Here is a 22,378-nt window from a genome sequence, read left to right on the forward strand (position 1 = left end):
ACTATTTTATTGACTTTTTTTGTTGTTCCAAAGGGAGAGCAAGGCGTTGAAGATACCGAAAGGAGGGCCATGCGTAGGGGGACACCGGGGCACTTTCGGTCTCAGGCAGCAGTACAGTAAGCATCTCATGGGGCTTTGGGGACACAGAGAAAAAAGGATGATCCAATAAAGGGAAAAGCCAGCTTGAGAGAAGAAGGAGAAGTTAAGAGGCGCCATAGCTACCTGGAACTTAACAGAGGGGCCAAGTGAGCTCATCATCCCCCCTCCGCATACTCACGCCAGGACTGGGGACTGGACCCAGCAGAGCTTTACACTGAGCCCTTTATCATTTTTATCTTAAGACAGGGCTCACTCTGTTTGAGGCTGGCCTTGAATATGTGATCCTCTTGTTTTAGCCTCCCAAGCAGCTGGGATTACAGGCCAGGGCCACCAGCTCATTTTATCTTTCCAGGGATCATAAGGTCCCTGGGGAAAGAGGGGTGGTAAAAACAAAGTCTTCAGAAAATTGCGAGGGTCACAGGATGAAGGAGTGGTGTCAGAGATCCACCGGCAGAGCTCAGGAAGCAGCAGTGTTTAGTTTTGGGCCGGTGAGCCAGGGTGTTAGTAATATCAGGGGATGACCTTTATTGAATTACAATGACTACCTCCCAGGAACTATGCTAGGCCCTTAACCAAATGATTATCTTTTGGTGGAACTCAGGGACATTCTACCTCTGAGCTACACCCCCAGCCCTATTTTTTATTCTTTATTTTGAAACAGGGTGTCACTGAGTTGCAAAGGGCCTCCCTAAGTAAATGAGGCTGGCCACGAACCTGGATCCTCCTGTCTCAGCCTCCCAAATGCTGGGATTACAAGTGTGCACCACCACGCCCGGCTCCTGAATGATCCTTAATTATCACGACATGATGATTACTCCAGTTTCACAGAGAAAGGCTTTGAGGCTTCCAGGTCAAGTGGCCTGGCCCAGAGGCATGGCCAGTGAGTGGCAGAGGAAGCCAAATCTGCCTGCTCGGGAGCCGGGGTGCTTCCCGAACGCAGACATTCACATTTGAGCAGGATATTTAGAAGTTTCACAGGATAATACTGGATGTCCTACCTCCTGGGATTTCTGGAAAATGGAGAGAGGGGTGACAGTGGGAGGTTGTTCTTTGTTTCGTTGTCGGCAGCTCTGGGGACTGAGCCAAGTCCTTGCGCATGCTAGGCCGGGGGAAGGGAAGGTGAGTTTTACTTGGGTGCTTCGGGCCTGTGGTGGGTGCCAGGCAGCAATCCTAGGCAGTGACCCGGTAGTTGGGGTGGACCTGGGGCCTGACCTCGCAGACCATGCCCAGAAGCTGCGCCAGGACGCGCTCCCGGTTCCTCTGCTGGGAGCCCCGCATGCCCTGCACTTGGCGCCGCGTGGCCTGCTCCACCTCAGCAGACAGGTTCCCCTGGGAGCCCATGGCCTGGGAGGTGGGGAGAAGGGTGGAGGAAAGAAAGAAAGAAGCAGAAACAGAGAAAGTAAGTTCCAAGCATGTGGAGGGAAAATCCTGAGCAAGGCCTTTGCAGAAACTAACCCCAACCCAACAAAAATACCCACATTCCAAAGAGATCTGCAAAATCCCCATTCTGTTAAGGCCTGACATGCAGCCACTCCTAAAACAGACTGTAAAGTCCCTACCACCTCTCCACCCACGACCCTCACATTCTGCCCTCCACCCCAAAGGATCAAATTCTTCACCTCCACCGAGTCTGTGAAGATTCCTCCCACAGGCAGTCATGTCTTTCAGGACACCCAGACCTTCTTATGTATTATCTCAAAGCTTTAACCAACATGGCAGCCCTTGCCAGGGGCCCCTTAGCCCTGCCCTCTTCTTTTTTCTTTTTGGTACTGAGGACTGAACCCAGGAGTATTGTATTTTCCAGCTACATCCTCAACCTTTCTTTTCTTTTCTTTTTTTTTTTTTTTTTTTTTTTTGGTACTGGGGTTCCTGGGAGCCCTTCTACCTCTGGACTATACTCCCAGACCTATTTTTACATTTTTATTTGGAAACAGGGTCTCCTAAGCCAGCGCGCATGGCTGGCTTCGAACCTACGCGATCCTCCTGTCTCTGCCTCCCAAGCGCGGGGATTACAAGCGTGCGCCACCACGCCCGGCTCAACCTTTTTTATTATTTTGAAACAAAGTCTCACTAGATTGCTGAGAATCTCACTATGTTGCTGAGGCTGGCCTCAAACCTGTAACCCTCCTGTCTCAGCCTCCTAAGTACTGGGATGGCAGGTATATACCAACATACCCAGCTGGCCACCTGATTTTCTTGCTGATCACCTGTATGCACCTCACAAGATGCACCCACCAACTTGCACCTCAGGGGAGCATCCCAGCAACCCCAGCACTCACAGCCTGCTGCTTGCTCTGGAACTCCTGCTCTCGCTCTCTGCGATACTGCTCCACCTCCATCTGGGCCTCCTCCTTCGCCTGTTTCAGTCGCCGGGCCTTCCCTGGAGCCAGAAAAAACGACTGTGAGCAGGTGTGGTGGTGCACGCTTGTAACCTTGGTACTTGGGAGGCTGCCACAGGAGGATCACAGGTTCATGGCCAGCCTCGGCTACTAAGCATTCCACAATTCAGTGAGACCCTGTTTCAAAATAATAATAATAATAATAATAATAATAATAATAATAATATAATGATGGACTGGGGGTATAGCTTGGAGATGGAATGCCCATGGGTTCAACCTCTAGAACCTAAAAAAAAAAAAAAAAAAAAAAAAAAAAACCGGGTGTGGAAATGGATTCCTCATCAAGTATGGTATTAGAGGTGAGACCCTTCCAGAAAGTTATTCAACCTTCTCCAGTTAAACCAAGTGACAGATCCTAACACCCACCCATTTTTTGCCCTTCTCTCCATCCAGCCTCCAGCCCCCAGCTCTCTCCCTATCAGCCTTGGGGGTTTCCTAAGGATTCAAATGATATTCTGCCTGGTATGGTGGTACAATCCTATAATCCCAGTATTTGGGAAGCTGAGACAGGGGGATCACAGGTCCAAGGCCAGCCTCTGCAACTTAGTGATAGCCTCAGAAGTTTAGCGAGACCCTGTTTCAAAATTTAAAAATATTTTAAGGGGTTTGTGGGTGTCACTTGGAGGTAGAATGCCCCTGGGTTTAATCCCCAGTACCAAAAGAAAAAGAAAATAATATTCTGGCTTCTCTTCAGATCATATATTATCTTTTGCCTTTTACTGAGGACTCGAATGTTTGCTAGCCCCCACCTCAATTTTCTTCCCAGACCCCTAAGTGAGAGAAGAGGAAACTCACTCTTTCTGGCATCTGCCACCTTCTCAGCTGCCCGCTTCTCGGCCTGCAGGAGCTGCTGGATTCCCTGGGACTGACTGGCCATTTCTGTCGTTAGGGTTGATGCTGTTTCAAAAGCGAGCAGGGTACCAGATGGTGCCCCCACCCCGCAGCGCCTCCTCCCTCCTCCAGAGCCTTGCTGCAGTCCTGCAACACCACTGGGTCTTAGTGCTCCGCTTTTCTCTCGCCTGCGGCGCGTCTCCCCGAATCCGATGCTCCCACCCAGGACTGGTCCTCCTACCCCACCGCTCACTCACGCAGTACCCACAGCGGCCGCCCGGGGGCAGCAGAGACCACGCCCCAAAGCGGCGAACTGCGGCAGGTGCAGGGCTTTTCCCACCACCAGTACTAGGGATGGGGGTACAGGCAGAGAAGGGAGGAGAATTTCGGTGGGTAGGAGGAAAGCTTGATTGGTGGTCTCAGAAGAGGGGATGAGTGGGGTGGGAAAATAAGAATGCCATCATGCGACGGGTGTTGGGAAAAGTGTATCGGACTTAATTTTTTCTCTACAGCTGTGTCGACTTTTTTTTTTTTTTTTTTTTTCAGTACCACGGACTGAACCCAGGGGCATTCTACCTCCGAGCTACACGCCCAGCCCTATTTTTTTCTTTATTTTGAAACAGGGTCTTACTGAATTGCAAAGGGCCTCACTAAGTAGGTGAGGCTGTCCGCAAACTGCGATCCTCCTGTCTCAGCCTCCCAGGTACTGGGGTTACAAGCGTGCGCCGCCACGCCCAGCTGACTTTTATTTTTAAAACTTGTCCCTAAAGTCCAAATTTCTGCAATCATCTCATCTGACTTGTCCAGTGCTTACAGTTACGGTTGTCTTTTGTGTGTGTGTGTGGCAGTACTGGGGATCGAACCCAGGGGCATTCTACCTCTAAGCCACACCCCCAGCCCTACCTTTTATTCTTTATTTTGAAACAGCCTCACTAAGTTGCGGAGGGCCTCACTAAGTAGCTGAAGCCGGCCGCGAACCTGTGATCCTCCTGTTTCAGCTTCCCAAGTACATGGATTACAAGCGTGCGCCGCCATGCCCGGCTCGTCATTTTGATTTTTATCTTGTCTTCATCTCCCGTTTTCTCTTTCTCCTTTCATCTTTCCATCTACCACCGAACCATCCTTCCCTCCCGCTTGGGGAGACTGAAATAAACCTTCAAACAGCGCTTCTTTCCCTCGTCTCTCATCCTGACTTCCGCTTTCGGGAGAACCCTTTTTCTTCGGTTCCCTAGTTTTCCCCACCGAGAATACATCCGGTCGGGGCAGAACTACATCCGGTAGCCGCCTTCCCTTCACTTCCGCTTTAAACCTGCGTCCGCGCATGCGTCGTTTCCGCCAACCTGGAGTGTCTCCGCCCTTCCGCCTCCCTTCTGCGTGCGTCTTAAGCCCAGGCCTCCGGGCCTACAGCTCTGGGGGTACTTGGGGGGCGGGGGCAGGTCTGATGAGTGGCCCCTCCCCCCAGGTCCCAGAGGGAGAAGCTTCTACATCTGTCTGCCGGGTACATTCTATTCAATTTCTAGATCATTACTTGGAATTGTGACTTTTTTAAAATTCAAGTTTTCTGATGATGATGACCCCCCATCGAGCCCTATTTGTTTTTCAAAATCCGTTATTGAAAACGTAAATATTTGCCTAGGTTCTTAAACCTCCAAGGAATTATGTGACCTTTTCTCAAAATCTATGTTCAAAAAAATGAAATCTGTGCCCCTTCGCCCCACTGAAAAATTTTTTCAAACCTATCATCTGGTAAAGAATGAGGGTCAGGCTAGGCCTCTTCTTTTGCTGGAGATGTGAGAAGACTGGGAACTAAACAGAAAGGAGAGGGCCTGTCTGGGATGGAGGGGAAGGCCCGGCCGAGGCTGGAGTCCTGACTCTTTTTTTTTTTTTTTTTTTATTTGGTGGTACTAGGGTTCCTGGAAGCCCGTCTACCTCCGGACTACACTCCCAGACCTATTTTATACTTTTATTTATTTTTGGAAACAGGCTCTCTTAAGCCAGCCTGGCTGGCTTCGAACTTGCGCGATCCTCCTGTCTCCTGTCTCCGCCTTCCAAGCGCCGGGATTACAAGCGTGCACCACCACGCCGGGCCTGACTCCTTTTTTTGCCGTCGTCCTCAGCCCAAGAGCTCCATGGCCTCTTCTTCCCGCCGCCAACGCCGAGAGCGTCGCTTCCGTCGTTATCTGTCCGCAGGACGGCTGGTCCGGGCCCAAGCCCTTCTCCAGCGACATCCAGGCCTCGATGTGGATGCGGGGCAGCCCCCGCCACTGCACCGGGCCTGCGCCCGCCACGATGCCCCTGCCTTGTGCCTGCTGCTTCGTCTGGGAGCCGACCCCGCACACCAGGACCGCCATGGAGACACGGCGCTGCACGCTGCTGCCCGCCAGGGTCCCGATGGTGAGTAGGCCCGTGGGGAACTGGGCCATGAGCAGCTGATCAGATCTCAAGCAGAGCCAACTAGTAATTGGGAAATAAGGCCGGTATTAGTTTGGTCAGTGGGACCTAGGAAGGTAGTTGACCAAGTTGACCTGTGGCTATCATTTGTGTCCTTAAGTTACAGAGATTCACCATGGTGTGAAGAGCCCAGAATTCCCAAACACAACTAGTCTTGAATTTCACATCTGTCTAGATCTTTGATTCTTGACTCGTTGTTTACTTTAGTATTGTGTTTAAAATGCTTGCTACAACAGTAGTGAAAAAGAAGTAGTCTCACCAGGCTTGCTGGCACACGTGTAATCCCAGGCAAAGGCCTTTGATTTTGAACAAGATTTTAGAGCAAGAACATTACAGGAAAACCCCAAGGTTGGAGCCGGGCATGGTGGCGCAAGCTTGTAATCCAAGTTCTTGGGAGACTGAGGCAGGAGGATCACAAGTTCAGGGCCAGCCTCAGCTAATTAGTGAGGCCCTCTGCAACTCAGTGAGATCCTGTTTCAAACTAAAGAATAAAAAATAGGGCTGGAGATGTAGCTCAGAGGCAGAATGCTCCTGGATTCCATCCCTAGTACTGCAAAAATCAAAAAACAAAAAACCAGTTTGCTGAGGACCTTGCTAAATTTCTACCTCCGAACTGTATCCCCAGCCCTATTTTTTATTCTTTATTTTGAAAAAGGTCTCACTAGGTTGCGGAGGGCCTCGCTAAGTGGCTGAGGCTGGCCGTGAACCAGTGGTTCTCCTGTCTCAGCCTCCCGAGTACTAGTGATTACAAGCGTGCGCCACCATGTCTGGCTTTAACATAAAAACAGAGAGGGAGTCAGCAAAGTGGGAAGCTGAGGTAGGAGGATCTCAAGTCTGAGGCCGGCATGGACAATTTAGCCAAGACCTCGTCTCAAAATAAAAAGGGCTGGAGTTGAAGCTCAGAGGTAGAGCATCCCCTGAATGGCCAGGCATGGCGGTGCATGCCTGTAATCCTGGCACTTGGGAGGCTGAGATAGGAGGATTGTAGATTCGCTGTCAGCCTCCACGACTTCATGAGACCCTGTTTCAAGATAAAAATAAAATGAAATTGAGGTTACGAAGAGTAACCGAGCCATACATTGGTGCAGTTTTGACACAAAGTGATGTGTGTTATTTTTATATAACTATTAAGCCCCCCCCCCCTTGGTACTAGGGATTAAACCCAGGGGAATTCTACCTCTGAGCTTCACCCCAGCCCTTTTTATTTTTTATTTTAAAACAGAGTCTACCTGGGTGTGGTGGCACACATGTAATGCCAGCATTTGGGAGGTTGAGACAGGAGGATTGCATAGATAGGTTCGCTGCCAGCCTCAGCTACTTAGTGAGGCCCTTTGCAACTCAGTGAGACCCTGTTTCAAAATAAAGAATAAAAAATGGAGCTGGGTGTGTCACTCGGAGATAGAATGTCCCTGGGTTCCATCCCCAGTACTGGAAAAAAAAGAAAAAAAAAACAGGTTGCTGAGGACCTTGCTAAATTTCTGAGGCTGTCCTAGAACCTGCAATTTTCCTGTCCCACCCTCCCAAGTACTGGGATTGGGCTTACAGGCATGTGCCACCACACCCAGCTCAATTAAGGCTTTGGGGGTAGTAAAAATGCCCTGATTATGTATGTGGCAGGCACTTTCCTTCTTTGTATTGAATTCTAAGAAGCACCTGAGAGTCTTACTATTCCATTTATGGTTTGAGGAGAGAGGGGCCTAGAGGGTCAGGAATGTGCCTGAACTCATAGCTGAGAGGTGACTGTCTTCCAAGGGGGTCCTGCTCGGTGCTCTTACCCACACCCTGACACCCTCTCAGGCTTTATGTCCTTTTGGTCCCCTGCCAGACCTGCCACCAGGTGGCCTGTAACTCCTGGGCCGTCATTCAGACCAACCCCGCCTTGATAAAATGGAAGTGCCTTTTTGTTTTTGTTTTTTGTTGTTGTTGTTTTTGGTGGTACTGGGGTGGAACCCAGAGGCTTTCTACCTCCGGGCTATACTCCCAGACCTATTTTACATTTTATTTGGAAACAGGATCTCACTAAGTTGCTGAGAGCCTCACTAAGTAGCTGAGGCTGGCTTCGAACCTGTGCGATCCTCCTGTCTCAGCCTCCCAAGCACGGGGATTACAAGCGTGCGCCACCACGCCCGGCTGGAAGTGCCTTTTTGAATATATTCAGTGACCCAGAGGCTCCTGGCAGGAGTTTCTCTGCCTAGTTCTTCCCACGTCAGGTCTGAGGGATGAGTCAGTTCAAGCCGGGGCGGCTGGGCCAGCTTATCAGACCCAATAAAATGCGTGAAGGCCCCCACCTTTTGGGTTCCTTGTGACTTCCTTCTACAACCTGTCGCCGCATGGGGAAGTGGTCTGCGCTGCCAGAGACCCCTGAATAAACACACTTTAGCGAGAGAAAAATCATTCTCCACCAGAGCAAGAATTAGTGAACGCTGAGAACCAGGGTCATTTTCTCAGTCTTTGCAAAGAATGGAGCCAGCTTGTTGTTTCTTAATATTCACTGCCCCTCCGCTCTGTCCCAACACTGATCATCCACTTGCCTCGGCGCAGTAGAACTAAGCCTGGCCCCATTTTATAATGACTGAGCATCCGGTCTAGGTTCCACTGGGCTTACATCCTGCTGCCTACCCACAGACGCATGACTCCCACCACGGCTGTCTCCAGTGACCCTAAACAAGGTCAAAGTTGCGGAGGGCCTCAATAAGTTGCCCAGGTTGTCCTTCTACCCGCAATCCTTCTGTCTCGGCCTCCCAGCTGGAAGTGGTGGTACAAGCCGTAATGGGGGTGGGACCCAGGGGTTTCTACTCTGAGCTACACCCCCAGCCCTATTTTTTTTTTCTCTTCTTTTCTTTTTTTTTTTTTTTTTTTGCGAGTGTAGAACCCAGAGGCATTCGACCTCTGAGCTACATTTCCTGCCCAATTTTTTATTCCTTATTTTGAAACAGGGTCTCACTGAGTTGAGGAGGGCCTCAGTAAGTAGCTGAGGCTGCCCGTGAACCCGGATCCTCCTGTCTCAGCCTGCCAAATGCTGAAATTACAAGCGTGCGCCACCATGCCCTGCTTTTTTTTTTTTTTTCCTTTATTTTGAAACAGGGTCTCACTAAGTTGCGGAGGGCCTCAGTAGCTGAGGCTGCCCGCGAACCCGGATCCTCCTGTCTCAGCATGCTGAAAGCTGGGATTACAAGCATGTGCCATCACACTTGGCCAACTAATTTTCTTTGATATTACCTTCCAAATCTTAGGGGATGGAGAAGTTGTTAGAATTTACCTTTTTTTTTTTTTTTTGGTATTGAGATTGAATTCAGGGTCATTCTTCTACCTCCAAGGCGCACCCCCATCCCTTTTTATTTTTATTTTGAAACAGGGTCTTGCTAAATTGCTGGGGCTGGCCTTGAATCTGCAATCTTCCTGCTTCAGCCTTCCAAGTACGGAGATTACAGGCATGAGCCACTGGGCTTAACTACTTTTTTCTTTTTATAAAGAGAAAAGGTCTTAGCCAGGCATAGTGGTACACGCTTATAATCCCTGTATCTGGAAGCCTGAGACAGGAGGATCACAGGCCAGCCCCAGCAATTTAGGGAGACCGTGTTTCCATATAATAAAAGAATAGGGCTGAGAGTGTAGTTCAGAGGTAGATGCCAAGCAGGGCATGGTGTTGCATGCTTGTAATCCCAGCATTTGGGAGGTTAAACCAGGGCAACATAGCAAAGGCTTGACCTTGTTTCCAAATAAGAGATAAAATTGGGCTGGGTTATAACTGGAGGTAAAATACCTCTGGATTCAATCCTCAATAAAAAAAAAAAAAAAGCTGGGCGTGGTGGCACATGTCTGTAATCCCAGTATTTGGGAGGCTGAGACAGGAGAATTGCAGGTTCTAGGACAGCCTCAGCAAGTAGTGAGATTCTCATCAACCTAACAAGACTCTGTTTTGAAATAAAAGAATAAGCCGGGCATGGTGGCTCACGTTTATAATCCCAGCATTTGGGAGGTTTAGACTGGAGGATGTGGTTTGCATACAGCCTCAGCTACTTAGTGAGGCCCTCTGCAACTCAGTGAGACCGGTTTAAAAATAAATAATAAAAATATAGGGCAGGGGGTATAACTCAGAGGTCAAATGCCCCTGGGTTCCACCCCCAGACCTGCAAAAAAAAAAAATAATAATAAAAATAAATAAATAAAAGAATAAAATGGGGGTGGGGGGTAGCTCATGTAGAATGCCTCTGGGCTTAATCCCCAGTGCCACAAAAAAAGAAAAAGAAAATTAGAAGACAGGTGGAAGAAAATATTACAATGTATATAACAGATACAATGTACTATAAGAGGACTATATACATATGTATTTTACCCCCAAGGATAAAGTAGGCAAAGTATTTGAATAAATTGTTCACAAAAGAAGGACCAAGTTGCCAGCGGGACAGAGGCAGAACAGGCCTGTGGGAAGCCAAGGCAGGAGAATTATAAATTCAAGGCTAGCCTCTGCAACTTCATGAAACTCTGTTTAAAAATAAAAGGGCTGGGGGTGTTACTCAGATGTAGAATGCTCCTGGGTTCAATCCCCAGTACCACACACAAAAAAAATAACCACCAAAACAAAAGTTTTTGTTTTTTTCTTGTGATGCTGCAAATGGAACCCAAAGGCAGAATACCTGCAAGCTACACCCCAGCCCTATTTTTTTTGGTCTTTTTATTTATTTATTTATTTATTTATTTATTTTTATTTATTTATTTTGCGGGTCTGGGGATGGAACCCAGGGGCATTCGATCTCCGAGCTATACCCCCTGCCCTATTTTTTATTCTTTCTTTCTTTCTTTCTTTCTTTCTTTATTTATTTATTTATTTTGGTGGTACTGAGGTTCCTGGAAGCCCTCCTTCCTCCGGGCTACACTCCCAGACCTATTTTATATTTTTGAAACAGGGTCTCTTACGCCAGCACGGCTGGCTTTGAACCTGCGCGATCCTCCTGTCTCCGCCTCCCAAGCGCGGGGATTACAAGCGTGCGCCACCACGCCCGGCTTATTCTTTATTTTGAAACCGGGTCTCACTGAGTTGCAGAGGGCCTCACTAAGTAGCTGAGGCTGTCTGCGAACCCCGATCCTCAGGTCTCAGCTTCCCAAATGCTGGGATTACAAGGCTGCGACACCACGCCTGCAGTCTTTTTATTTTTGAAACAGGGTCTCACTCAGTTGCAAAGGGCCTCACTAAGTAGCTGAGGCTGTCCGCAAGCCGTGATCCTCCCGTCTCAGCCTCCCGAATGCTGGGAATACAAGCGTGCGCCACCATGCCCGGCTTCCAAAAATTATTTTTAATCCAACAATTTAGTAGTATTAAAAGAGTGGTTCAGGCCGGGCGTGGTGGCGCACTCTTGTCATCCCCGCGCTTGGGAGGCGGAGACAGGAGGATCGTGCAGGTTCGAAGCCCAGCCGCGTGGGCTGGTTTAGGAGACGCTGTTTCCAAATAAAAATGTAAAAATAGGTCTGGGAGTGTAGCCCGGAGGTAGAAGGGCTTCCAGGAACCCCAGTACCACCAAAAAGAAAAGAAAAAAAAAAAAGAGTGGTTCAAGTGCCCGGCATGGTGGCGCACATTTATAATCCCCGTGCTTGGAAGGTGGAGATAAGAGGATCGCACAGGTTCAAAGCCAGCCTCCCTGGCTTAAGAGACCCTGTTTCCAAATAAAAATATAAAATAGGTCAGGTCTGGGAGTGTAAGCCGGAGGTAGAAGGGTTTCCAGGAACCTCAGTACCACCAAAAAAGAAAATAAAAAGAGTGGGTCACAGACAGCCTCAGCTATTTAGTGAGGCCCTCTGCAACTTAGACCCTGTTTCAAATTAAAGAATAAAAAATAGGGCAAGGAGTGTAGCTCAGAAGTCAAATGTCCCTGGGTTCCATCCTCAGACCCGCAAAAAAAAAAGAGGAAGAGCTGATAATAGTTGGGCATGACAATGCATACCTGTAATCTCAGTACTTGGGAGGCTAAGACAGGAGGATTGCAGGATTGCAGGTTCAAGACCAGCTTCAGTAAGTAGTGAGGCTCTCATCAACCAAATGAGACACTGTTTTGAAATAAAATCGAAGCCGGGCATGGTGGCACTCATGATCCTGATTTGTGGACAGCCTCAGCTACTTAGTGAGGCCCTCTGCAACTTAGTGAGATACTATTTTAAAATAAAGAATAAAAAATAGGGCATGGGGTGTAGCTCAGAAATCAAATGCCCCTGGGTTCCATCTCCAGACCCGCAAAACAACAACAACAAAATAAATAAGTAAATAAAATAAAATAGGGCTGGGAGCTGGGTGTGGTGGCACATGCTTATAATCCCAGCATTTGGGAGACTGAGACATTAGGTTCGTGGTTCATGGATATCAATATCCTCAGCTTAATGAGGCCCTTTGCAACTCAGTGAGATCCTGTTTCAGAATGAAGGATAAAAAAAAAAATTAGGACTGGGGGTTTATCTCAAAGGTAGAATGCCCCTGGGTTCCATCCCTAGTACCCAGTACCAAAGGAAAAAAAAGGAGACTGAGACAGGAGGATCACAGGTTCAAAGCTAGCCTTAGCTACTTAGTGAGACTCTGTTTCAAAATTAGGAGGAAAAAAAAATAGGGCTGGGAGTGTAGCTCAGACATTCTGCAAAAAAAAAAAAAAACCAAAGCTGATAATGTGTACTTTTGGTAAAGGAAGACAGGCACTTTATATTCTTTTTTTTTTTTTTTTTGGTGGTACTCGGGTTCCTGGAAGCCCTTCTACCTCCGGGCTACACTCCCAGACCTATTTTTGCATTTTTATTTGGAAACAGGGTCTCTTAAGCCAGCGCGCACGGCTGGCTTCGAACCTGCGCAATCCTCCTGTCTCCGCCTCCCAAGCGCGGGGATTACAAGCGTGCACCACCACGGCTGGCCGCTTTATATTCTCATCACAAACATTGAAAGCATTTTGGCAAAATTGCACAACATTTTTAATTTTATCAACTTTTTTAAGCACTTTGACTCAGAAATTTCACTTTTGAAAATCTATCCCATGCAAACAGCGTAACAGGTCCACAAAGATCGGTGTGTATGTCTGCATGTCTCTTGGAAAGAAGGTCTGTCAGGGCTGGGGACATCTACTTTGTTGTTGTTGTTGTTGTTGTTGTTGTTGTTGTTGTTGTTCACACAGTGGAACATTATCTACACAGTTGAAAAGACTGAAGTGAACTGCATATGCCTGTGGGAAAATCTGAGGTGCTAAACGAGAAAAACAAGCTGCCAAACAATACTTGAGTGTGGGTCACGGATCTCTGAGTCAAATATGTCCTATGTGTGTGTTGTATGTCTAACAGGACAGGATTCAAAGGGGCCACAGCAAACTTAGAAGCTATCTTTCTTCAAAAAGGAAAGAAAATTTCAATTTCGTTTCACCACCCCCACATACACACTTTTTTTTTTCCAGTACTGGGAATTGAACCCAGGGCTCTGTGCATGCTCGGCAGAGCACTCCACACTGAGCGACATCCCAGGCCCACTTTTTTTTTTTTATCTACTTATTTTTTGTGGTACCAGGGATTAAGCCCTGGGTCATTCTACCTCTAAACTATACTCCCAGCCTTATTTTATTTTATTTTCAACTTAATTTTTTTTAATGGGGTACTGAGAATTGAATTGCCCAGGGGAATTCTACCTCCAAGCTACCCTCCAGCCCTATTTTTTTTTTTTTTGAAATGGGGTCTCACTAGGCTGATGAGAGTCTTACTACTGCTTACTAAGGTGTTCCTTGAACATGGGATCCTCCTGTCTCAGCCTCCCAATTTCAGGCAGGTGCCACCACGTCCGGGTTTTATTTTTATTTTGAAAAAGGGTCTGACTGAGTTGCCTAGACAAGCCTCAAACCCGTGCTCCTCCTGCCTGGGTCTCTCCAATTCTGGGTAGTTTTATCCCTTTCACGTTAGAATAGTTTTATGTTTTTGTTTGGAAACGGTCTTGCTAGGTTGCTAAAAGCCTCTGTACATTGCTGGGGCTGACCTCAAACCATGACCCTTCTGTCTCAGCCTCCCAAGCACTGGGATTCTAGGCATGCCCAGGTTTTTTTTTTTTTTTTTCTTTTTTTGCAATACTAGTGGTAGAACCCAGTGCTTTTCTACCGCTGAACTGCATCCTCACCCAGTCCCTCTTTTTAAATTTCTAGAAAGGCTCCCCCTAAGTTGCTCGGGCTGACCTCAAATTTGTGATCCTTCTGCCTACGCTTCCATGGTTGCTGAGAGTATTATAGGCATGCAGCACCATGCCCATCTTGGTCTGTCTCTCTCTCTCTCTCTCTCTCTCTCTCTCTCTCTCTCTCTCTCTCTCGTTTTAAAAATAGTTAATAGCCGGGCGTGGTGGCTCACGCTTGTAATCCCAGCATTTGGGAGGCTGAGATCAGAGGATCGTGGTTCGCGGCCAGCCTCAGCTACTTAGTGAGGCCCTCTGCAACTCAGTGAGACCCCATTTCAAAATAAAGAATAAAAAATAGGGCAAGGGGTATACCTCAGAGGTCAAATGCCCCTGGATTCCATCCCTAGACCTGCAAAAACAAAACAAAACAAAACAAAAAACAGTTAATCAGATCCAATATACAGTTTCAAAGCCAGCTTCTTTCACGAACATTATCATTTGTAGTAGCTATTTAATATTTCATGCCATATTTTACTGATCTTATCTTTTTACTTGGTATTCGGAACCCAGGGGCATTTGACCTCCGAGCTACCCCTCCAGCCCTGTTCTTTTATTCTTTATTTTGAAACCGGGTCTCACTGAGTTGCTAAGGGCCTCACTAAGTAGCTGAGGCTGGCCGCGAACCGCGATCCTCCTGTCTCAGGCTCCCGAATGCTGGGATTACAAGCGTGCGCCACCATGCCTGGCCTTACTTGGTATTCATTAAAACCTTTGAACTGTAAACATACCATGTCAATCGTGCCCTCACACACACACCTGCAGTGAGCCGTGGTGGGAGTCGGGTGGAGAGGCCGGACCAGGTAACTTGCTGGGTGGGGCAGGTCACAGTACTAAGAAGTGCCCATTCCCCTCGCCCCAGTTAGGTTTGTGTGGGATGGGGCCTTGGCTAGCCTACGCCAGCCCACTCTGTCTTCCTGCTGGTGATGGGCCAGACATGCCCTGTCACCCTTCTAAGGCCAGGCAAACGGTACTTTCTAGCACCACCAAATAAAGATTTAAGGACTGCGGCCCACTTCCTCCCTCCCCAGCAGAGAAAGTAGGTCCACAGGAAGGGAGGTTGCTCTTCACCTTCCTCTGTCTCCCGAGTGAGAGGTAGGTAGTTAGTGGCCATAGCAGGTGGGATTGGTGAGTGGTGGGGTACCCGGGTTGGAAGTGAAGCAAGCAGCAGCACTTGCCGATCACCCTGGGATGTGCTGGGTGAGGGCAGGTTCACACAGAGGTGCTGGGAATGGTGGTCCTTCCCCTGTTTTCTGCCACCTCTCAGCATGGACCCTCCACCTAAGCCCCCTCCCCTGCCCTGGGCGAGCAGTCACTGAGAAACAGCTTACTCTGCTGTTGGCCATATTTCTCCTCCTCCCTCCTCCTTCTTTTTTTTTTTTTTTTTTTTTTTTTTTTTGCAGTACCGGGGCATTCTATCTCCAAGTAACACTGCCAGGCCTATTTTTTATTCTTTCTTTTGAAACAAACAGGGTCTCACTGAGTTGCAAAGGGCCTTACTAAGTAGCTGAGGCTGTCCACGAACCACGATCCTCCTGTCTCAGCCTCCCAAATGCTGGGATTATAAGCGTGTGCCACTATGCTTGGCTTTCTTTCTTTTGTTCTTTCTTTTTTTATTTATTTTGTGTGATATTTGGGATGGAATCCAGGGACATTCTACCTCTGAGCTACACCCCCAGACCTATTTTTTAGTCTTTTTTTTTTTTTTTTTGGTGGTACTGGGGTTCCTGGAAACCCTTCTACCTCCGGGCTACACTCCCAGACCTATTTTTATGTTTTTATTTGGAAACAAGGTCTCTTAAGCCAGAGCAAGCGGCTGGCTTCGAACCTGCGCCATCCTCCTGTCTCCGCCTCCCAAGCGCGGGGATTACAAGCGTGCACCACCACGCCCGGCTTCATTTTTTTTTTTTTTTTTTTTGAAACAGGGTGTCACTGAGTTGCAGAGGGCCTCACTAAGTAGCTGAGGCTGTCCTCGAACCATGATTCTCCTGTCTCAGCCTCCCAAACGCTGGGATTACAAGCATGTACCACAACACCTAGCTTTATTTTTGAAACAAGATCTCACTAAGTTGCAGAGGGCCTCATGAGGTTGTTGAGGCTGGCCACTCCTGTGATCCTCCTGTCTCAGACTCCCAACTACTGGGATTACAAGCATGCACCACTACACCCCACTTCCCTGGCCCTTTTTATTTTATTTTGAGGCTGGAGCTTACTAAATTTCTGGGCTGGCCTCGAGTTTTCAATCTTGCCAGAGGTGCTGGTGGTTCATGCCTGTAATCCTCATACTTGATAAGCTGAGCGAATCATAGGTTCAATGCCAGTCTCAGCGATTTAGGGAGAGCATCAGCAACTCGGCAAGACCATGTATCAAAAACCAAAAAGGCCAGCCGGGCGTCGTGGCGCACGCTTGTCATCCCCGCGCTTGGGAGGCGGAGACAGGAGGATCACGCTGGTTCAAAGCCAGCCATGCTGGCCTAAGAGACCCTGTTTCCAAATAAAAATATAAAAATAGGCCTGGGAGTGTAGCCCAGCCAGTGGTAGAAGGGCTTCCAGGAACCCCAGTACCACCAAAAAACAAAAATAAAACAAAACAAAAAAGGGCGGTGTGGCGCACACTTGTAATCCCAGTACTGGGGAGGCTAAGAACGGAGGATCACGGTTTGCGAACAGCCTCAGCTACTTAGGCCCTCCGCAATTTAGGACCCTGTTTCAAAATAAAGAGTAAAAGCCAGCCGTGGTGGCGGACGCTTGTAATCCCAGCATTCGGGAGGCTGAGACCAAAGGATCGTGGTTCACGGACAGCCTCAGTTACTTAGTGAGGCTCTCTGCAACTCAGTGAGACCCGGTTTCAAAAAAAAAAAAAATAGAGCAGGAGGTATAGCTCGGAGGTTGAATGCCCCTGGGTTCCATCCCCAGACCTTCAAAAAAAAGAAAAGAAAGAATAAAAAATAGGACAGGGGTTGTAGCTCGAAGGTTCAATGCCCCTGGGTTCCATCCCCAGTACTGCAAAAATAAATAAATTAAATAAATAAATAAATAAATAAATAAATAAATAAATGGGGCTGGCGGTGAAGCTTAGAGGTAGAATGCGCCTGGGTTCAGTCCCCAGTACTCTCCCCCCAACACGCACACATCACAAATTTCAATCCTTCTTGCTTCAGTTTCTTTTTTATTCTTTTTTCTTTTTTTAGTACTGGGATTAGAACCCAGGGCCATTTTACCTCCGAGCTATACCCTTGGCCCTATTCTTTATTCTTTATTTTGGAACAGGGTCTCACTAAATTTCAGAGGGCTTCAGTAAGTAGCTGAGGCTGGCCTCGAACCTGCAGTCACCCTGTCTCAGCCTCCCAAGTGCTGGGATTCCAAGCATGCGCCACCACGCCCAGCTTGCCTCTGCCTCTTGAGTAGCTAGGATTCCATGTGTGCGCCATGACACCTGACTGCTGGCTGCTTTTCTGTGGCTCGATTCATGGCTGGCCTCCCCTAGCCCTATCATTCCTAGGGTCAGGATAGCCAAAAGAAGTTCCCCTGAAAACATTTATTTTACTTAACTTATTGAAAAGTAATGTATTTTATTGAAAAGTAACTTGAAAATTGAAAAATAACTTAATGAAAAGTAATATACTTTTACTAGGCATGGCACAAATCTGTAATCTTAGTACCTGGGGGGCTGAGACAGAAGGATCACAGGTCCATAACCAGCCTCACCTACTTAGTGAGGCCCTCTGCAATTTAGTGAGACCCTGTTTCAAAACATATATATAGAGGCCGGGCATGGTGGTGCACACTTGTAATCCCAGCATTTGGGAGGCTGAGACCGGAGGATCGCGGTTCGGGAACAGCCTCAGCTACTTAGTAAGGCCCTCTGCAACTCAGTGAGACCCTATTTCAAAATAAAGAGTAAAAAATAGGGCAGGTTGGTGTAACTCAGAGGTTGAATGCTCCTGGGTTCCATCCCCCACCAAAATGGCTGTGTAGAGCTCAGAGGAAGAATGTCCCTGGGTTTCATCCCCAGTACCACACACACACAGGAAGAAAAGTAATATAAAATATAGCTGGGTGTGGTGGCACATGATTGTGAGGCTGAGGCAGGAGGATCACAGGTTTGTGACCAGCCTCAGTTACTTAGGCCCTCTGCAGTTTAGTGAGACTGTTTCAAAATACAGAATAAAAGATAGGGCTGGAGGTGTATCTCAGAGGCTTTAATCAGCAGTAACACACAGAAAAGTAACAAAATATAGTTGTGTTTAGCCAGGCGTGCACAGTTGTCATCCCAGTACTTGGGAGGCTGAGACAAGAGGATCGTGTAGGTTCGAAGCCAGCCTCAGATACTTAGTGAGGCTCTCAGCAACTTAGTGAGACCCTGTTTCCAGATAAAATATAAAATAGGTGTATCCTGGAGGTAGAAGGCCCCTGGGTTCCATCCCCAGTACCACAAAAAATAAATAAATAAATCGAAAACATAGTTGTGTTTATAGTTGTACAGAGTATTCCGGTACTTTTACCAGTCCACCGAATATTTTTGGATGCGAAACAGCAAGGGATACTAGTGACAATACCTTCAAGCCAAAAGTGGAAAACACATCAAAAGATTTTTACACTGCCCCAGCTCGAGGCAGGACCAGAAAGTTATTTGACAGTAGAAATCTCAGCCCAGTACAGTAGTGGGGATGCGGTCAGAACATCCCGTGCTTGTCACACGTGTGCTTTATCCGTGCCTGTTTGCGGGTTTGTTTATCCCGATGCTGAAGAGGCATGGGGGAGACTCTCCTGGCTAAGCCCGGGCAGCCAGACCACGAGCGTGCGTGGTGGTGCGCAGGCTGCTGGCCGGCTCACCTCCGCCCTCATCCCCACAGCCTACACCGACTTCTTCCTGCCGCTGCTGAGCCGCTGTCCCTCCGCCATGGGAATAAAGAATAAGGATGGGGAGACGCCTGGGCAGATTCTGGGCTGGGGGCCGCCCTGGGATTCCGCTGAAGAGGAGGAAGAGGATGAGGCTTCCGAGGAGCGCGCCTGGAGGCAGAAGCTGCAGGGCGAGCTGGAGGACGAGTGGCACGAGGTCCTGGGGAGGTTTGAAGGTGAGGCCCAGCCCGCCCGTCCTCAGGCTCCCGCGGGTGCCCACCGCCCTCTCCTCTCCCCATCACCCTCTCCTCCCTAACAGACGACGCTTCCCACGAGCCGGAGCCCGAGTCCTTCTCAGCCTGGTCGGATCGCATGGCCCGGGAGCACGCCCAGAAGCGGCGGCGGCAGCAGGAGCGCCAGGCCGCCAGCGCCCGCCGGCCCCCCAGCGCCGAGGGCTCGGGGCACGGCTGGAGACGGCAGGAGGAGGAGCAGCGGCTCTTCCGAGAGCGAGCCCGGGCCAAGGAGGCAGAGCTACGGGAGAGCCGAGCCCGGAGGGCCCAGGAGGCCCAGAGGAACAGGGAGCCAGAGCCGGCCAGGGCCGGGCCTGGGGCCGAGCATCCCCGAGTAGACGGGAGGGGCAGCCTCTGGCGCTTCGGAGATGTGCCCTGGCCCTGCCCCGGGGGAGGGGACCCCGAGGCCATGGCCGCAGCCCTGGTGGCCAGAGGCCCTCCTTTGGAGGAACAGGGAGCGCTGAGAAGGTACTTGAGGGTCCAGCAGGTGCGCTGGCACCCTGACCGCTTCCTGCAGCGGTTCCGAAGCCAGATTGAGACCCAGGAGCTAGGCCGAGTGATGGGAACTGTGACCGCCCTTTCTCAGGCTCTGAATCGCCACGCAGAGGCCCTTAAGTGACCGTAGGGGAAGATCAAGAAACTATGGACACAGCCTCCGGCCAGCAGGAAGAAGGGGCAGGTCGGGGATGGCCGGCCTAGGAAGATGCCTGCAGAGCGTGGAGCCTGAGCCCACGCAGAGCCCAACGGATGCGGGGCAGAGACCTGTAGGAGCGGGGGCGGGGCCCATGGGCCTGCAGCCCGGCCGACTCTGCCACTTCCTAATAAGACCCGCTTCCACGTCTCCTCCCAGTCTCCTCTGCCTTTTTCCATCACTATGGTTTGCATCACCCATGACATCTCCTTTCCCGCCCGCCTGCTAGCCTGCTAAAACCCACAGCTACACGGGGCAGCCTGCGCACAGGGCCTCTGCGGCCTCTGCTGGGAACAGGAGCCCCCTGACCACGCTCGGCCGCCCAGCCTCGCTAGGCCGGGTCCTGTCCGCTCTGTATCCTGTGGCTGGAGAAATTGATGTGAATGAGACAAAAAAAGGGAACAAAACCGCCCCCCCCCAGCTCCCCAAGCAGAACCACATCCTCCTCTCCACGCGACACCCCTCCCCAACACAGGGCTTTCCCTCTGCTGAGTCAATAGGAGGAGCGGGGTGGGGGCCGCGCTAGGAGAGGCCTTGAAGATGGAGCTGTGAGCAGGAAGCCTGGAGGAAGAGGCCTGTGGGGTGGGGATTTCAGTTGCCAAAATTAGATGCACAGGGAGGCGGAAAGCGCCACATTATGTAACCTGGGCTGTCTGTTCTTGGGCAACCAGGGATCCGCACCCTGGGCCAGCTCTGCCCTCTGGCTTCTCCTCTCTCCAGGGACTCCCTCAATCCGCACCTCTTCCAGCCAGCTTCTGCCCAGCCCAAACCTGGCCTCCATCTCTGGGCAGCCCAGCCCCCGCCTTTCACATAAACATCTCTTTTTCTAAGAACTGGCTGGTGGTTGAGGTCATGAGGAGAGAAGGAAGAGGGCGTGGGGTTGCCATGGAGGAGAGAGGGGTCCATCCATTCCTTCTATTCAAACTTGGCCCCCACTAAGCTCCCCTGACACAGGAAATGTGTGCCAAACCCCACTGCCATTGCGGGGAACAGGACTGCTGGTGGTGCGTACCTGTGACCCCAGACTCGGAAGGCCAAGACAGGAGGATCTCAGGTTTGAGAACAGCCTCAGCAACTTAGACCTTGTTTGAAAGTAAAGAAAGCTGGCGCTAGCTGGTCGAGGTGGCACTTGCCTGCAGTCCCAGTACTCTGGAGACAGACAGGAGGATCTCAGACTCAAGAGCAGCCACAGCAACTTAGATCCTGTTTGAAAATTAAAAAAAAAAAGGGAAGCTGGGTGTGGTGGCGCACGCTTTTAATCCCAGCATTTGGGAATCTGAGACCGGAGGATCACGGTTCGCAGACCGCCTCAGCTACTTAGTGAGGCCCTCTGCAACTTAGTGAGACCCTGTTTCAAAGAAAGGAATAAAAAATAGGGCAGGGGGTGTAGCTTGGAAGTTGAATTCCCTTGGGTTCCATCCCCAGACTCGCAAAAAAAAAAAAAAAAAAGCCGGGCGTGGTGGTGGCGCACGTGTAATCCCCGCGCTTGGGAGGGCTGAGACAGGAGGATTGCACAGGTTCGAAGCCAGCCTCAGCTACTTAGTGAGGCTCTCAGCAACTTAGTGAGACCCTGTTTTCAAATCAAATATTATAGGTCTGGGAGTATAGCCCGGAGGTAGAAAGCCTCTGGGTTCCACCCCCAGTACCACACAAAAAAAATAAATAAATAGGGCTGGGAGTGTAGCTCAGAGGTTGAATGCCCCTAAGTTCCATCCCCAGACCCGCAAAAAATAAAAATAAGAATATAAAAAAAAAATAGGAGCTGGGTGTGGTGGCGCACACTTGTAATCCCAGCATTTGGGAGGCTGAGACCGGAGGATTGCAGTTCGCGGACAGCCTCAGCTACTTAGGCCCTCTGTAACTCAGTGAGACCCTGTTTCAAAGAATAAAAAACTGGGCACAGGGTGTAACTTGGAAGTCAGATGCCTCTGGGTTCCATCCCCAGATCCCACACACACACAAAAATAAGGCTGGGAGTATAGCTCGGAGGTAAAACGTCCCTGGCTTCCATCCCCAGTACCACAAAAATAAAAAAATAAAGGGTTGGCAGTATATTCAGAAGTAGAATGCACCCAGGTTCAATCCCTAGTAACGAAAAAGAAAGCATTGGTGATTGGGACACACACTGGTGTCTGCCTGAACACTGTTCAGTCTGCTTCTTTTGGGGGAGGAGGTAGCTCTGGGACTGCACCCAGAACTATACCCCCAGCCCTGTTTTATTTTTTATTTTGGGACAGGGTCTCAAAGTTGCTGAGGACCTTGCTAAGTTAGCGAAGCTGGCTTCGAACCTTCAATCCTCCTGTCTCAGCCTCCCAAGTCCTGGGCTGGCAGGCGTGCGCTGCCACACCCTGCTCTAGTCGGGAACTTCATTGTCAGGGCGCAGCTCACATCTACACAGGGGCGCCCTGGAGCAGGAGTAGAGGTGATGCCGGACCAGGAGGGGACACTGCTAGGAGTGTGGGATGGGCCTGAGAGCCTTGGAGAGGGCAGCCCGAGGCGAGGGAGAGGCCCAGGGCCTGCCCAGACCAGACAGATGTTTGGGGGGGGGGGGCTTAGAAGCGCCTGTGAGAGGAAACTGCTGTGAGAAGAGGCTTGGAGCTGA

The 22,378-nt window shown here is 49.6% G+C and overlaps 2 protein-coding genes across 4 annotated transcripts; one reads left to right on the forward strand and one right to left on the reverse strand.

The window, feature by feature from the left end:
* Positions 1-1,269: 1,269 nt before the first annotated feature.
* ATP6V1G2 (ATPase H+ transporting V1 subunit G2) lies at positions 1,270-3,375 on the reverse strand (the record flags this gene model as incomplete). Of its 2 annotated transcripts, none has more annotated exons than XM_080709846.1 (3): positions 1,270-1,401; positions 2,457-2,479; positions 3,294-3,375. In XM_080709846.1, the coding sequence occupies 3 exons, from the start codon at positions 3,373-3,375 to the stop codon at positions 1,270-1,272; spliced, it is 237 nt and encodes a 78-aa protein (XP_080565972.1). The 2 variants fall into 2 exon arrangements, with proteins under 2 accessions (XP_080565972.1, XP_080565971.1); XM_080709845.1 differs by having other exon boundaries at positions 1,270-1,443; positions 2,379-2,479.
* A 1,395-nt stretch (positions 3,376-4,770) lies between these two features.
* Positions 4,771-19,704, forward strand: NFKBIL1 (NFKB inhibitor like 1; the record flags this gene model as incomplete). Of its 2 annotated transcripts, none has more annotated exons than XM_080709843.1 (4): positions 4,771-4,827; positions 5,447-5,723; positions 18,810-19,031; positions 19,115-19,704. In XM_080709843.1, 4 exons carry the CDS (start codon positions 4,771-4,773, stop codon positions 19,702-19,704), a joined length of 1,146 nt encoding a protein of 381 aa, XP_080565969.1. The 2 variants fall into 2 exon arrangements, with proteins under 2 accessions (XP_080565969.1, XP_080565970.1); XM_080709844.1 differs by having other exon boundaries at positions 18,810-18,986.
* Between the last annotated feature and the right edge of the window lie 2,674 nt (positions 19,705-22,378).

The sequence above is a fragment of the Muscardinus avellanarius genome (assembly GCF_963383645.1).
Source record: "Muscardinus avellanarius genome assembly, chromosome: 14".
Lineage (NCBI taxonomy): Eukaryota > Metazoa > Chordata > Mammalia > Rodentia > Gliridae > Muscardinus > Muscardinus avellanarius.